Raw genomic sequence first — 17,826 nt, forward strand, 5'->3', positions numbered from 1 at the left:
GAGAAAATACAGGACAGCCAGAATAATGAAAATTTAAGAGCATTTATTGCTAGCTAGCGACTGAACCCACCAGAACAGGGAAGTCAGTATCAAGCAATTTCAGAGACACGTATTTATAGAAACGTAAAAGTTCCCTAATATATTTGTCATACTAAAGGAATTTCATCCTAGACAGGAGGCAAAGATTACCACACTAAGGGTGCCATTTCCAGACAGGCAATAAGACATTATTTCTTTTTTTATCAAGTCAAGGTCTTAGGTTTTTTTAGGGCAGCAGATTTGGGGGTATAAAAAATACCATCTGCATTAGGGCATGAAGAGCTAGTAACAAACTTCTAACTACAGAGTTTCAAGATTATGTTTTTCATGGTCCAGAGAGGTATCTTGAAGTGGAAGCACTTCATGATAATATCTTTCATTTCAATTTTTACATACCTTAATACATATGAAGTCTACTGTACCTGAAATGCATCTCTGTATTATGCTTTACATAACTTCATTTTCAGTTATTCAAAGGCTGTAGTAATCTATATCAGACAGACATATAGCATCAGTGGAAGAATGCTTTTGTTTTTTAAATGTCTTTGTTTTCAGGGTGATTCTGGGGGTTACTAAAAGCACAGTTTCATTAAGACCATCCAACCCACTTTTATCAAACTGGTTAGCTATGTACAGTGACCATCTAAGAAATGGACTAGGTCCATTAGTTATCTTTACAACAGTAAATAATTATCTGGAAAAATGAATTTTTCACCAACTAGATTTTTGCTATTTAAGACAACTATTTTGAGTAATTATGGAAGTCACATAGAAGACTTTGCAGTGTTCCAGGGAATAACAAAAACAATATAAACTTATCTGCCAACAAGAGCCTCTGGAGGACCTGGTAAAGTGGAATTACCTCTTCCATTTGGACTCTGCAATAAAAATCCCCAAGATGGTAGCAAATACTTCTGATAATTATACATCTCCCTATATGCTCCACTTGCTATTTATAATCAGAGCATTACTGGACAAAATCATCTCTGCTGTTATATCTTTCAATGAATTTTACATGATTTTTATACATTCATAAAAAATACCTTTTTAGAGAACTTTTAAGATATTTTGCTGTATTGAATCAAATGCTTTATTGTAGTTAATAAACAATATACAGTGATATCTTGAATTTTCTTCACTTTTCAATCATTTGGACTACATAAATGTGATCTACTTCATTAAGTGGCTTGCCTGAAACTGCATTTCAATTCAGGTCTTCGTGATTCCAAGCTTACTGTATCCACTGCTCACCTAGCTGCCCCTGAAGGAAGATAAGTAATTTAGAAATTAGAGGTGAGGAGATTCCAAAAAAATGCACAAAACCAAAAGATGGCATACCAATTGTAGATAACAATTGTTAGCCCAGTTTGGCAAGTATGTCAGGGACAAAAATGTAACCTTTTGTCTAGGAAAGTAGGATAAAGTCAGTTTATAGAAAGCCTTAAAAGTCAGGGTAAGGAAGTTGTATTTTATCCTATAGACAACAGTGAGTCACTGTTATTTATTTATTTATTTATTTTTTTGAAAAGGGGAATAACGTGGCCATATTTTTTTGGATAGCTGGGTAAAGTTTAAAGAAGAAAGTAAAAGATGCGACACCATTCTACCCCCTTTGTCCTTTAAAACAAAAATGAGGGGACTAAATTTTCCCCCAACCTGTCGTACAGAAAAAAATGAAAAGTTAAAACTCTGCAAACTCCCCTCTGCAGCCAGCAGCTACCAAGCATCTCTCAGAACATGTGTTCCGCGCGCCCCAGCTTCAGGCTACTCTGTCCTTGGAGGAGGGCATTAATGTAGGAAAGGCACCAGCAAGGAATGACAAATCCTCTAATGTCAGTCCCTACAGAAGGAAGCCCACACAAACTCGGCGGCCTGCCCCGGGCAAAGGCACCTAGCCTTGAGTGGGGCAAACTGAAGGGAGAAATAACAGCAACGAAAGACGTTCCCTGAGGTTCGGAAACAAATTACTTCGGAGGAAGGAAAAGGACTACATTTCCCGTGAGGCTGCTGCAGTCATACCTCATTCCCATTTCCACCCCCAGCTACCCATATCAACAAATTCCAGATTAGAATTGTGCTTGAAAGCTAAGAGGCTTTCTGACGCTTCATTAACCAAGCATGCGCACTCCCTCTTTACCGCCCACTTCGTCAATCACGCCCCCGAAGTTCCGACCTTCCCCAAAAAAATTCAGCCAGGGCTACCTGGACTGAGCTAATTCCCGTGTTCAGTAAGAGGAAGCAGAAAGGAGGAGCCGGGGGAGGGCGTCCCTCAGTGCCGGAAGGGGCCACGGTTGCCTAGGGGACGCCTACGACACCGCTAGGTCCTCTTCTGTCTCCTCTGAGACTAGGAGTTTTGGTTTTCCCGACCCTATAGACCTGGGTGGATGTATCGCTCCGGCCCACGGGAAAGTCCTCTTAGGTGGAATCGGACGGGACCCGAGAGCTGAGGAAAGGATCCCTTGTGCCCCGACCAGAGACGCGGAAGATTCCTGCCCCGCTCCCTGTGGTGAATCGCGGGTGAGTGTGAATTGGGGAGAAGGGAGTCGGTTCCCCCATTATCTCCTCGCCTTCTTTTTCTCCTCCATTTTTCTTCCTTTTCCTTCTTCTCTTCTCTTCTTTTTTTTTCCTCCTGTTTTCCTTCTCTTTCTTTTCTTTCTTTTCCTCCTCCTCTTTCTGCCTCTGCCCTTCCTCCTCCTCTTTCCTCTTTTTCTTTTCATCCTCCTCTTCTTTCCCTAACTTTTTCTAATATTCGTTTTTCTCTTCTCCTTCTCCTCTCCCTCCTTCTCTTTATTCAAGTTTGTGACTAGGAAATGTCACTCAAGTCTCCTTGGTCTCTCCTCCTATATTCAACCTGTCGCCAGGTCTATTGAGTTTATCTCCTTAATATCAAAAATTCATTCTTTTCTTGACTCTGATATCACCATTACTATGATGAAGGCCTTCATCCCCTTAAGTGGAGCTGCTTGCCCCAAGGCCTTCCCTGCTTGTTTGGGCGGGAGCGGGGTGGGGTGGAGGGGGTGAGGGGTGGGGTGGGGTGGAGGCGGCAGTAAAGACAACTCCAACTCGAAGGCTAGCACTCTTCTTAGTCAGGTTTGATATAAGTCACTGAACATTTCACAAAGGAAATTTGCTTAGACTTAACAGTAAGAATATGAACAAAGATGCAGTGGCTCTTAGATATAATGGGATGTTTGATGGTCCTTCCCACCTCCATCTGAACAAGGGTCATCAAAATATGGAACTCACTTGATCTCAGGCATCCAGAATGTCAGTGGCCCAGGGACCACTAACTAAATGTCTAGCTAACTAACTAAAAGATCAGGGACATCTTGTGTCCCTAGACTAGAAAGCCACATCAAGGAAACTGAAACTAATCAGGTTATGTGGGAGAAAGTTGAATCATGAAAATCCTGATTCTATTATACAACTCTTACCATACTATACTATACTACTATTATATTATTTTATTTTTATTTATTTAATATTAAAATAATATTTAATAAAAATTTATTATAATATTATACTATTATTCTATTATATTACTACAAAGTAATCTTCCTATAGCAAAGTTATGACCATGCCATTTCCCTACTAGTAAAACTCCAGTAGTAGATCCCTACTGCTTCAGATTCAAATATAAAATTCCCCATTTGCTGACAGTGCATGCACCAGTATATATAATTTATTTGTATATCTTTGTTTACATATTTTCTCTATGAATTGCTTAGAGCAAAGATTGTCCTTTACATTTCTTTATATCCCCAGACTTCTATTTTTACCACTTTTTTTAATCTCTGAGATTCTTCACCATTTTCCCCCTTACCTTATGAATTTTATTAGTTTTTCTAATTCTATAAAATATTCTCTGGTAACTTGATTGGTATTATACAATGACTTTGTATGGTAACTTGCCATTAACTGGCAAGTTTATTGCCTAATACCAATTCTTAGTCACAAATCCAGATTGGGTTTAAGAAGACTTGTGACCAGAGAATACTGTTAATACTAGCTTCTAGTACATTCTGAAGCTTGTAGAAGAATAATCAAGGAAAGAAATCCCTAGACTTTAAAGAGGTCTACAGTTCTGTCACTTTGAACCTCCAGAACTTTCCACCTAGATCACAGTGTATTAATCCAGCAGTAGCAGTGAATTGTTGTTCATAGTCAGATTGAGTGGAGGGAGGCTAACATTTCCTTGAATTTTGAGAGCACTAACATTTGTATCCCGAGTGTAAAATAACACAATTTTCACTAATCTCAAGACAGCAACAATCAGTTGAGTCTAGACTTTCCTATAGCAGTGTGTAGATCCTGGTCTTCATATAAAGTCTGAAGTCAAAAGGTACTAGGAAAATGAAATAGGAAAAAAACTATTATGGTGATAGAAATACTGAATATACAAATTCAGAAGAAAAAAATGATCTCAAAACACCTGCAAATAAAGCTTCAAAGGAAAAAAATATATAGTTTGGGCACAATTCAACTAGAATTCTTTTTTTTTTAAATAAATTTTAATAACTTTTTATTGATAGAACTCATGCCACGATATTTTTTACAACATTATCCCTTGCATTCACTTCTGTTCCGATTTTTCCCCTCCCTCCCTCCCTCCACCCCCTCCCCCAGAGGGCAAGCAATCCTTTACATGTTGAATAGGTTACAGTATATCCTGGATACAATATATATGTACAGAACCGAACAGTTCTCTTGTTGCACAGGGAGAATTGAATTCAGAAGGTATAAATTATCCGGGAAGAAAAACAAAAATGCAAGCAGTTTATATTCATCTCCCAGTGTTCTTTCTTTGGATGTAGCTGCTTCTGCCCATCTTTGATCAATTGAAACTGAATTAGCTCTCTTTCTTGAAGACATCCACTTCCATCAGAATACATCCTCAAACAATATCGTTGTTGAGGTATATAATGATCTCCTGGTTCTTCTCATTTCACTTAGCATCAGTCCATGTAAGTCTCGCCAGTCCTCTCTGTATTCATCCTGCTGGTCATTCCTTACAGAACAATAATATTCCATAACGTTCATATACCACAATTTACTCAATCATTCTCCAATTGATGGGCATCCATTCATTTTCCAGCTTCTAGCCACTACAAACAGGGCTGCCACAAACATTTTGGCACATACAGGTCCCTTTCCCTTCTTTAGTATATCTTTGGGGTATAAGCCCAGTAGAAACACTGCTGGATCAAAGGGTATGCACAGTTTGATAGCTTTTTGAGCATAGTTCCAAATTGCTCTCCAGAATGTTTTCCCACATCCCCTCCAACATTCCACATTATCTTTCCCTGTCACTCTAGCCAATCTGACAAGTGTGTATCAACTAAAAAAGAATGGATGTTTTTATAAATGAAATAAAATCTAATGCCCTCATTTCAGAAAGCTTCAGAGATTTTAGAGGAAAAACTAGGAAAGCAATGAAATCTGTGGAAGAAATCATTGAAAAGAGAATTAACAATCTAGAATAAAAGTTACAAAACCTTACCAAAGTGGCATACTCCCACAAAATAAGAATGGATTAAGGAAAAGCCACTTAGCAAGAAATGTACAAATGGCAAAAAACTGACACATTAGAAGAAAATGTAAGGTATCTATCTCATAACAAAAACCAAACCAAATCCTGGCTTAGAAAATAGACCAATGAGGAAAAAAAAAAGTAAGCTTCCTTCGATTCATTGAACTATTTGAAAACCAGAATCAAAATAAAGAACCTAAAAACATCATATATAAAGAAATCTTTAAAAGAAAATTGCTCAGAACTCTTAGAACCAAAGGGCAAAGTAGAAATGGAAAGAACACCAGTCACCTCCTAAAAAAAACCTTACTAATAAGGATAGCTAAAATCTAGAGCTTCAAGGTCAAAGAAAAATACTGTAAGCAGTCAGAAGAAAAGAATTCATATATAGAAACAATCAAAATCACACATGATTCAGTAGCCAGTACTTTAAAGTAATGAAAAACTTGGAATATGATATTCTAGAAGGCAAACAATATAATCTTATCCAGAAGCTGAATATAAGGAAAGAGAAACTTTAATGAAAGAGAACTTTCTAGCATTCCTGATCAGAATTGAATAGAAACTATTTCAAACACAAAGGTGTTAAGAGAAACATAAAAAAGTAAGCACAACAATTTATAAAAGATCTAACAGGGATAAACTGCTTACATTCTAAAATAGGAAGTTGATATGTATCTCCTTTGACCCCTAGGGCTGAATAGAGTACTAGATCTGGGGTCAGGAAGGTTCCTCTTCCTGAGTTCAAATTTGACCTCACACATTTAATAGCTATGTGACCCTGGGTAAGTCCACTTAACCCTCAGTTAAATTTCCTCCTCTGCAAAATAATCTGGAGAAGGAAATGGCAAATCACTTAAGTATCTCTGCCAAGAAAATCCCAAATGGGAAAACCCAGTCAGCCCTGACTGAGAAGTAACAACACAATATAACACAATTTTGAACCCTGTCATCTACAATGGTAATAAAATCTAATTGGACAGAAATTCTAGAAGTGATTTTTTTATATTTCATATCTGACGATGTTAAAAGACGATCAGCAAAGGAAAGGAAGAAAAACACAAAAGAAGATGAAAAGAAGGAAATATCTGAAAATATCTAGACAAAAATATCTGACATAGTTGAGATGTGCAGTTAGAAGTCTATGCAAACAAAGTAGAGAGCAGTTTGGGGGTACAATTGACATTTGAACCTTACTGTCTTCTGAACTGGTCAAAGAAGGGGAGATTATATATACCTATCCACAGTTGAGTAGAGAATTGTATTTTAATCAAAATGAAATTTGAGGGAAAGACAATAAGGGAAAGAGAGAATTAGAGAATAGAGAGAAGTTAGTCCTAAGCAAAACACATACTAAATGATATATTTCAATACCTTTAGCTCTTTTTTGAAATAACAGGAATCTGAGAGGGTACCCACTAATTGTGGAATAGATGGGCAAGTTATAGATGGGATATTGTTATATTATAAGAAATTTAGCCAAACTTGGAATTTGAAATGCAATTGATTGGTCATTTTTCATCTTTCAGTTTTATCTTTCTCTGGCTTGAAAGAAAAAAACTTGAATGACATGTGCACGTGAAGAAACATGACCTGATAGTCTAAACTACATCTAAATGATTCCAAATGAATAGCATCTTATACTTTAATAGCCCTACATGGAAGGAAGTCTTCATCTCTTCATAAAAATTTGCTATCAATTCTAGGCAGGATATTTCTCCTATCTAACACAAACCTGTTTTATTTATTTTGGGTCTCAGTAAAAATGAAAAACATCTTAATACTATCTAATAAACAAGGGATGGATTCATTCATTTGTACTCTGTTTTCTAGACTAATTAGTTTTTTTATTATTATTATTTTAAGTATCAATACAACCAAAATTGCTTTACAGATATTTGTTCAATGAATTTGTTTGTAAAATGTTAGGACTTTTTGATTACTCTTTGTAAGTATTCACTGTGTGTGTGTAATCCTTATATATGTAATCCTTTTTTCCATTTTTATTTATCTTTGTTTCCTCTTACGTAGTAGTAGTGTACTCTGTTCCTTTACATTTGTTTTTTCCACTGTATATATTTGATAACTATTTCTCCAAAAATTTTTTATTTCATTCTCCCATTGAATGTACTTCCAGTTTTATTTAAATTTTTGTTTTTACAATTAGAAAATGATGCTATAAGAATCTTCAAACAGAGTTTGTTGTTGTTGATTGCATTTTCAGTGTATATTTCCAAAAATAGAATTATTGGTACAAAGGGTTTTTTTTTTTTGTTTGTTTTTTGCAATTTTGCTGTGTAGTACCATATTAAAAAAAAAACTATCTGTTAGAGTGTGGGAACATTGTCAGTGTATACTTCTTTATACACAATACAACTAGCATTGTGTTTTCTTGTTTTTAATTATTTCTAAGAATTTAATGGATGTGAGATCATTCCTAAAATTGTTTTAATTTTTATGTCTATTCATTATTAATGAGGTTGAACATTTTAAAAATGATGATTAACAAGATTTTTTCCTCTTTTGTACGTTTATTTCAGTCATCTCATTTTTCATAGGTTCTAAATTTTAACCCTTTAGTTATCACTGTTCAAATTTGTAATAAAACTGCAAAGCAGTCCTGAGTCTGATCCATATAATATACTATATCTGAAATGAAACCAGTCTGGCAATTCCAAGGATATCCATTATCCTGTGTGCCTGGGTTTATAAGCAGTCAATCTGCTTTGCAGACAAGACTTCTTTGCTATAATCTGCTTATATTCTATTTACTGATTACAAACTGTAGCAACATTGTCTTTTCCATTGTCCCTCCAATCTTCATATTCTTGACCCATATATGTATTCAGTGTATACTTGGAGTGCCTTTTATAATAGTTTTGTGTTCATTTGTGCATTCACAGCTGGTTTGTGAAAATTTGAATCATCATAATGGGATTGCTGGACAAGCTGTCAGGCTTACTTGGCCTGAAGAAGAAGGAAGTTCATGTTCTGTGCCTTGGCCTAGATAACAGTGGCAAAACAACCATCATTAACAAACTCAAACCTTCGAATGTAAGTAGTTTTCTAAATTTCTTTAATCTGTAATTGGGGAAAGTTAGCATGTATAACTGTAGACTCTTATGTGTTCTAACTCCAAAGTCCAAAGAGCTCTATCCTTTCTTGTTCATTTTTTGGGAAACTGATTCCTATCATAATTAAATGATATGCCAAAGTTTCTATTGCTTTACAATGAACAAAGCCAGGATTATGATCTAGATCTCCCAACTCTTAGTGTAATGCTCCTTTTCTTATCATACCACCTTGAGATAAGTGCAGAATATCTCTACTGGGACATAAAGTAGTATACTTAAATAATACTAAGCTAAAATTTTTTGTATATAGTCAACTATAAATTTTTTGTGCTAAAAAAAAGATTTTTAAATGATCACAATTTAACTTCAACCATTATTTTTAAAAAATTCTAATTTCCTAAATTACTTTATTTCAGTTTCATTTTTTCTTCCTCCCATTATCTTGCTTACTGAAGAACCAGATTTAGTAGGAAAGTGCCTAAGTCGTGACCAACATAATGAAGTTCTATGAGTAATGCATTCTTAGTCATTAAAAATGAATTTTACACTTATAACTCTATAGATTGGATAAAATGAATGTTCTGGGTTTTTTATGAGAAGACTACACTAATTGAATGTAAACGGGATTGCCAATGATGATAAAGGAAGTGGCTACAGCCAAGAACTAAAAATTTAGAGATAGGATTTAGAGCAAGAAAGCCCACAGTGTATCAACTTATATAGCAGTGAACAAGGTTTCTAACTTATTTTTTTTAATTTAAATTTTATTTTATTTAATAATAACTTTGTATTGACAGAATCCATGCCAGGGTAATTTTTTACATTATCCCTTGCACTCACTTATGTTTCGATTTTTTTCCCCTCCCTCTCTCCACCCCCCCCCCCAAGATGGCAAGCAGTCCTATAAATGTTAAATATGTTGCAGTATATCCTAGATACAATACATATTTGCAGAACCAAACAGTTCTCCTGTTGCACAGGGAGAATTGGATTCAGAAGGTAAAAATAACTCGGGAAGAAAATCAAAAATGCAAATAGTTCACATTCATTTCCCAGTGTTCCTTCTTTGGGTGTAGCTGTTTCTGTCCATCATTTATCCATTGAAACTCAGTTAGGTCTCTTTGTCATAGAAATCAACTTCCATCAGAATACATCCTCATACAGTATCGTTGTCGAAGTGTATAATGATCTCCTGGTTCTGCTCATCTCACTTAGCATCAATCCATGTAGGTCTCTCCAAGCCTCTCTGTATTCATCCTGCTGGTCATTCCTTACAGAGCAATAATATTCCATAACATTCATATACCACAATTTACCCAGCCATTCTCCAATTGATGGGCATCCATTCATTTTCCAGTTTCTAGCCACTACAAACAGGGCTGCTACAAACATTTTAGCACATACAGGTCCCTTTCCCTTTTTTAGCATCTCTTTGGGGTATAAGCCCAATAGAAACACTGCTGGATCAAAGGGTATGCACATTTTGATAACTTTTTGGGCATAATTCCAGATTGCTCTCCAGAATGGTTGGGTTCGTTCACAACTCCACCAACAATGCATCAGTGTCCCTGTTTTCCCGCATCCCCTCCAACATTCATCATTATTTTTTCCTGTCATCTTAGCCAATCTGACAGGTGTGGAGTGATATCTCAGAGTTGTCTTAATTTGCATTTCTCTGATTAATAGGGATTTGGAACACTCTTTCATGTGAGTGGTAATAGTTTCAATTTCATCATTTGAAAATTGTCTGTTCATATCCTTTGACCATTTATCAATTGGAGAATGGCTTGATTTCTTATAAATTTGAGTCAGTTCTCTATATATTTTGGAAATGAGGCCTTTATCAGAACCTTTAACTGTAAAGATGTTTTCCCAGTTTGTTGCTTCCCTACTAATCTTGTTTGCATTAGTATTGTTTGTACAAAGGTCTTTTAATTTGATATAATCAAAATTTTCTATTTTGTGATCTATTTCTATTTCTCTAGTTCATCTTTGGTTACAAATTTCTTTCTCCTCCACAAGTCTGAGAGATAAACTATCCTATGTTCCTCTAATTTATTTATAATCTCGTTCTTTATGCCTAGGTCATGGACCCATTTTGATCTTATCTTGGTATATGGTGTTAAGTGTGGGTCCTTGCCTAATTTCTGCCATACTAATTTCCAGTTATCCCAGCAGTTTTTATCAAATAATGAATTCTTATCCCAAAAGTTAGAATCTTTGGGTTTGTCAAACACTAGATTGCTATAGTTGACTATTCTGTCTTGTGAACCTAACCTTTTCCACTGATCAACTAATCTATTTCTTAGCCAATACCAAATGGTTTTGGTGACTGCTGCTTTATAATATAATTTTAGATCAGGTACAGCTAGACCACCTTCATTTGATTTTTTTTTTATTAATTCCCTTGAGATTCTCGACTTTTTATTGTTCCATATAAATTTTGTTGTTATTTTTTCTAGATGGTTTCTAACTTATTGATATCAGTTGCAGCATATCATCTGACAAGGACTTTTTCTAGAACTGATAAAACAAGATAAGATATATGAGACTAACTTAATAGTTGAAGGAAGACAATCACACCCAGACATCCAGGGCTGGCCCTATGGTTGTAGAACAAAAATAAGGCATCTGGGTTTTGACCTCACACCAGACTTTGAGCTTTAGACCAAGAGACTTGAGTGATTGACATACTTATCCATTCTTACCTATACTTCCATTCTCTAACTCATTACCCTCACATAAAGTCTCTATAGGGAAATAGCGTTATAGGGATATGATCAGATGGAATGGGGTAGAATAAGATGATAGAGTAGTTCTTTTTTCCTTAATCAAACCCGGTTCACAAAAATAATGATTTATTTTTATTAATTGTAATGGGCTGAGGCTTGAGTTGATGCACTGAGGTCGTCCCAAGCACATAAGGCTAAATAGTAATTGGACCATACTCTTATTAATATATAAGCTTGGAGAAAGAATGGCCCCCGCCCACTCTTTGTGCAAGTCCTGATGTGTTGTATAGGAAATGACAATTTTGGTGGGTGGAGGCAGGGGAGTGGAAAAGGAAGGGGAAGGAGAGACTGTTTGCATTGCCATTGCCACGGTTTTCTCAGCTCAGATCTCCCTCTGTTAGCTGGCTTCCTGTCGCAGCTGCCCATATTGCTGTCGCAATCTTTCTTGCCCATATTGCTATCGCAATCCTTATTCATCTCTTCACTTCAATAAAGATTGAAGATTTTTCCCTTAACCTGAATTCCTGACTCCGGCTGATTTTAAATACACGGTCATTACAATTAATGTTTGTGATTTAGCACATATAAAGGTTATTATTAAAATAATACCAGAAAATGGGATAGATTTTAAGTATCTATTTTTATAAGACATTGAAATAAAACTATAGTAAAAATAAAATTGCTATATCAATGTAATTTTATTGAATTTAATAGTTACTATGATGTAATTTTCTAAACTGACCAAAAATGGCATTAAACCTATTAAGCCAAAGATAGGTAAAACATGGTATTAGGACAGCATTACTCTTCAACAGATTTTTAATGCATACCTAAATGCAAAGTATTATGCCAAGTTTATAACAGTCAGATATAATATGAGTCACTAGAATCCTAAGGGTTTTTTTTATCTGTCTTGAGTTTAAGTCGATATTAGTCCAGTTATCAGATCACATTAATTGAGAGTGATCACAAAAACAATGACCCCTGAGGTCTTGATAAGCCTTGGGTCAATCTTGAGTCCAGGGATACTTGGTATATGTTCTTTATTGGATTCAGAATGATTCTAGAAGATTATATTAGACTGCCATTCTAGTATGTGTAACTAAGTGGGAAATATCTTACATTCACTCACTTCCTAAGCTCTTCAGCACTAAAGAACCTTTTTTTTCCACTTAGAATTATAAAGAGTTTCCTAGGGCTGTTAAATGGTACAAGAAATCAGAGAGTCATTCATTTATATCTGCTATTCAGTCATTTGATTTCTATTGAGCCATTTTTAAATTGGTGCCAACTAGTTTTATATATGTAGATCTAGACCTTTGCATTCAAGTAGATATTCATAATTTACTAGCATTTTTTTTTTTTTGGTTGTTGAAGCAATTGGAGTTAACTAGGGTCACACAGCTAGGAAGTGTTAAGTTTCTGAGGTCAAATTTGAACTCAGGTCCTCCTGACTTCAGGACTGGTGCTCTATCCCATGCCACCTACCTATCTCTAGCATTTTTCTTTAGTCTTTGTTTTCCTTAAGTGAGGCAATTGTTTCCATTATTATAACAGTGGACTATTTGAATCTTCTCTGGCACAATTTATGTTGATACTAGTATCACACCTTTGACACCATTTAAGTGAGATCCTGGAGAAAGAAGCAAACACAAGCTTTTAAAAATGAACTTAAAATTTTCTTTGCTTTTGAAAAATCTAAAAGCTGAGAATGAGGGTAATTACTGCTTCCATTTAAAAGCTTTGAATCCAAAATTTTTTTTTAACTTTCTAATTACATTAGTACTAACTAGTATTTTTCCTTTGATATAAATCAAAATTGTTCCCTGCCTTTCAAGAATTGTTGTGGACAAAAAAATCATCCTTCTGCATTTGATATTATAAACATAAGCCAGTTAATGCTCTGCATTTTTAGCACCATAGTGGTTAATTTCTAGAATTTTTACTGTGCTTAATCTGGCATTCAAGAACCTAGGTTTACCTCTGTGATACAGGAAAGTATGAAAGGAATGCTGTTAAGGGGGTCAGAAAATTTTTACAAAGCAATGCTATTTTTTTTACTTTTTAATCTGTTTTTGTTATGTTATCAATCTATCCTTCACAAGAGTAAAATTTTATTTCAAAATAAAAAATTTATTTCATAAATAATTGATTAACACATCCTAAATGAAATATAGCTAGGAGACTTTTTTTTGATAGGAGTTGACTCAAATTTGACAGTTTTGTTGTTACTGTTGTTGGAATTAATTTACCACTTGTACAGATCACAGATTAGAGCTAAAAGAGACTTAAGTAATCATTAGTTCAACACTACATTTTATAGATGAGGAAAGTGAGACTCATATTGGTTAAGGACTTTTCAAAGCTCACTCGGGTTGTCTCTTTTGCTGCTGGTATTGCAAAAATGAATCCTGAAAAGGTGTCTACCACAATATAGATAAAAAACAGATGACCAAAAGATTTATAATGGGTCACATCCATTTGCCAAATTTCATTGGGTCTCAAATCACGAGGGTTCTTCCCTGGAAGGAGCATAGGAGCATGGAAAGGAAGGCAAGCTGTACAGGCTTTTACTATGCTCCTAGCTTCCTCTCTTGTTATTCCAAATTGTAAATGGAAAGCTCGAGCAGCCTGATGATATTTAGAATGGGATTCTTGGGCTTCCTGAAATAAAGGAGTATTGGCCAGCATAGGAACCTTCAGGAATCATTGGATTTTCTGAGACATGATAAGGCTGTTGTAGGACTTGAAAACTCTCAGGAATCATTGGATTTTCTGAGACATGATAAGACTGTTACAAGACTTCAAAATCTGCAGGAATCAGGACTTCAAAAACTTGTGAGGATCATTGGATTCCCTGACACATGAAAGAATGGACAATAGATTGGTTTTGGACTATCTCTTGGCTGCTGGAAGGAGGTGTATGTGTGATTGTTATTTACATACCCTCCTTCTAGGATTTATGGAAATTTTTTTCATATATCACTTCTTACATGTAAAATTCATGTTTATTACACCACATTGAGCCTGCATCGGCTGTGGAGAAAGTCATCACTACTAGCCTGTGCTTTATTGCTATGTGCTTGTGTAACACCGCCCATGCTGATGGGTTTGTGCATACCTGTTTCTAGTAAGACCCTTCAGCCCAGAAATCCACTAACAATATCTAGATTGATTCCCCACTTCCTTTGGTGCATTTCATTTCCCTGAGAAATCAGGGAGAGTGTGATCATCTTCTTTTTGGGGTTCTCACTTCCCTGAAAAGTCAGGGATGGCATGACCACTTGTGTTTTAAAACAAAAAGAAAGCTGGAGATGTAAAGGGTTGAAACTCTTAAAAGGTGTGCTTGAATCAGCTCTCTTCTTGAGAAATCAGGGAGGGTGTGATCATCTCCTTTTTAGTGCTTTCACCTCCTTTCCTGAGAAGTCAGGGGGGTGTGATCACCTCCTTTTTGGTGTTTTCACCTCCTTTCCTGAGAAGTCAGTGAGGGCGTGATCACCTCTTTTTTGGGGTTCTCACCTCCCTGAAAAGTCAGGGATGCCATGACCACTTGTGTGCTAAAACAAAAAAAAGTGGGAGATGTAAAGGGCTGAAACTCTTAAAAGGTGTGCTTGAATCAGACAACCAAGCACTTATGGCTAATTACCTATTGACAATGATTCTATTAGCATATATTTGGAAAAATGGTCCTTCTCACTGGTCCATGATGGTTCCATGTTTGGTGTATACAGATAACTGTAGGTAAGGATTAAGGGATTGAGAGAGGCAAGAGAACTTCATTTTGCAGCAGGACTAGGAGAAGGGAGGTTGGTGGCAAGCTTGTGGCAGTTTGTCTCCTTCACTTCTCCCCCCAAAGACTAAGGACTTTTACTTATCCTGACTCCGGCTGTTCCTGAGGCCTCCAGGGAGCTAGCCCAGACTTTACACCCTTGTGCCTGGATTATTGTAATAATCTACTACTGGGTGTGCCTGTTGCAAATCTCTGCTCATTTCAATCCATCCTTTCAGCCACTAAAGGGATTTTCTTAAAGCACAGGTCTATGTTATATCATCCTTAAACCCAAAAAACTCCAGTTTGACCAATAAAGACTTTCATAACTTAGCTTCTTCTTACCTGTTATTTGTGACATGTACTCTTCAACCCAGTTACACTGGCTTCTTGGCTATTCCATGAACAATATAGTCCCTTTCTCAGCTCTGGGCAATTTCTCCTGCTATTTTTGGAATGCTTTCCTTCCTTATCTCTAACCTACTGACTTTCTTTTAAGTCCCAATTAAAATCCCATCTTTTATTGAAAGCCTTTCCCACCCCTCTTAATTGTAGTGCCTTCCCCCTGTTAATTATTTCCAATTTAATATGAACAAAACTTAATTTATATATATGTTTGCATGTTGTTTCCCCCATTAGATGTTAGCTCCTTAAGGACAAACAGGCAGTATATTAAGTGCTGAGCATAAAAAAGAGGCACCATTTTGCCTAACCCTACCTGACACATGATAGGCACTTAATAAATGTTTATTGATTGATTGGCAGGGCCTCCCTGTCTGGTGAGGTCTCCTTCTTATTCCACTCTGTATTTTTGTCCTAGAATGTATAATGAACTCCAAAGTTGCCAGCTGGTAGCTGTTGTCATTGTAGTGCCCTAGTATAAATCTGACAGAGCCCCAATATAGTCTGAGTATCTTAATGCTGATGCAAAACTTCTCTTTCTACAGTGTCTGCAGAGTGTGCTTCCAACCCTCTCTTAAACCCCACAGTCCACAGACCTCCCTGCTTCCCTATGCCTAGCTGGACTAGACAAATGACTGACTCTCTGTGACTTGGTTCAGATTTCCTCATCAGAATTCAGTCTAGTGCACTTTCTAGTTCTGTTTGGAGGAATCTGTGGAGGAGAGCCCACTGTAATGTTTTGTTTTATTCTAACATTTTGTCTCTGCTTTTTTCATGGTTAATAAAGAGGAACCAGGACTAAAACCTAGATCTTTTGACTCAACATCTGCTATTCCATTGTGAAAACCTATAATAAGCTATAATAGACACAGTTTGAATGATTCATCTTCATTTTTTTTTTAATTTGAAACTTATAGCAGGGAAGAGCACAAAGAGGTTGCCATCTGCTTTTAAAATTCAATAGAAGGTAAACTTCTAGATATAAGGATGTGTGTAATTTTCTTTGTATCTCTGGTGCCTGGCAGATAGTAAGTTGTTTAGTGGTTGTTAATTATTGATAGAGTTCAGTAAAATCATGGGTCCTTCAAAGTATCAAGAAACAATGCAGAATTTCATTAATAATTCCAGAATTTTATTTTTAAAGGTTAATTACATGTAAAAGGTAACCTGATAGCTATGGTTTTTAGAACCACAACACTACAGTATGATAAATGTATAGTAAAGAAACAAATTAAAAGCATTGTTCTTAATAATTGTTTTTATGTTCTCTCAATCCTTAGGAAACTGTTAAGATACCAAGGGACAAGCTTTTCTGAGTTCTGTTTGCTTTGTTTTGCTTTGCTTTGAATAGAGTTCTTAGTATCATAAGTGGACCTACTAATGGAAAATGTCTGACCAAACTGAAAGAAAATATTTAAAGATAAGCGCGTAATTTCTATTTTATTTTCTCTGTATTGTTAGTGGTTTTTGTCTCAGAGTTATTATGGAAAAAGCGGAATGTGTAGTGCATGTACTTTGAAGATAATAGACACTTAATGCTTTTCCATTCATATATAAAGCATTTTTCAGCCAAAATAATTCTATAGAAATTATAAATGTGAGCTTGTGATAACAATACATTTTGTTACTGTTGCTATTGATAAATACTATTAATAAAGTATGTTGTAAGTAAAATACATAGAATAAGTTTTACATTAGTCTAGTATATTATAGGCTGCTATACAAGGTTTATACAAGATCAAAATCTTCATAATCACAGCACTTTGATCTGCATCATAGAATTCAGAATAGTCTTATCAATTTTCACTAAAGCATTTGATGAAATTTTAAATCATATTTGGGAGAAAGTGGTTGGGTTTTTTGAGAATGTAATTGAGGAATAGGCATTTTACTGCAATCTTTTCTCCCTATAACTTAGAGATTAAATTGATCTTCCTTTTTTTTAGGTAAAAAGGTCCCTCCCTACCTTTTTTTCTGCTTTCCCTACCATACTATTATTAGCTCAAATAATTTCACTTTAAAATTCATGAAATAACTCTTAATTGTTGCTTCTTAATATTAGAAGAAAAAAAAAACCCTCAGAGTTTGAATAATGGCTGGTTTGACCAATACATAATACTGAATTTGAACCTGAATTCACAAAATCAGAAGTCTGACATAGCTGTCCAGTACATTTTTAAATATGGTAGTTTATAATCCTGGCAAAAATTTCTGTTCTTGTTGCTTTGTTTTTTGAAAACATTGTGATTTTTTAAAATGTCTGACCATGATGTGTGACTG

At 35.6% G+C, this 17,826-nt stretch overlaps 1 protein-coding gene across 1 annotated transcript in view; it reads left to right on the forward strand.

Moving 5' to 3' along the window:
- The first annotated feature begins 2,192 nt into the window (after positions 1 to 2,192).
- The window catches only part of ARL6 (ADP ribosylation factor like GTPase 6), a 31,488-nt gene continuing 15,854 nt past the window's right edge, over positions 2,193 to 17,826 (forward strand). Inside the window, exons 1-2 of the mRNA XM_051984385.1 lie at positions 2,193 to 2,556; positions 8,473 to 8,623. Of these exons, the coding sequence (XP_051840345.1) occupies positions 8,501 to 8,623 (123 nt within the window). The 5' untranslated portion in view covers positions 2,193 to 2,556; positions 8,473 to 8,500. The remainder of the gene's footprint in view (positions 2,557 to 8,472; positions 8,624 to 17,826) is intronic.

Source organism: Antechinus flavipes, chromosome 3 (assembly GCF_016432865.1).
Source record: "Antechinus flavipes isolate AdamAnt ecotype Samford, QLD, Australia chromosome 3, AdamAnt_v2, whole genome shotgun sequence".
In the NCBI taxonomy this organism is placed as follows: domain Eukaryota; kingdom Metazoa; phylum Chordata; class Mammalia; order Dasyuromorphia; family Dasyuridae; genus Antechinus; species Antechinus flavipes.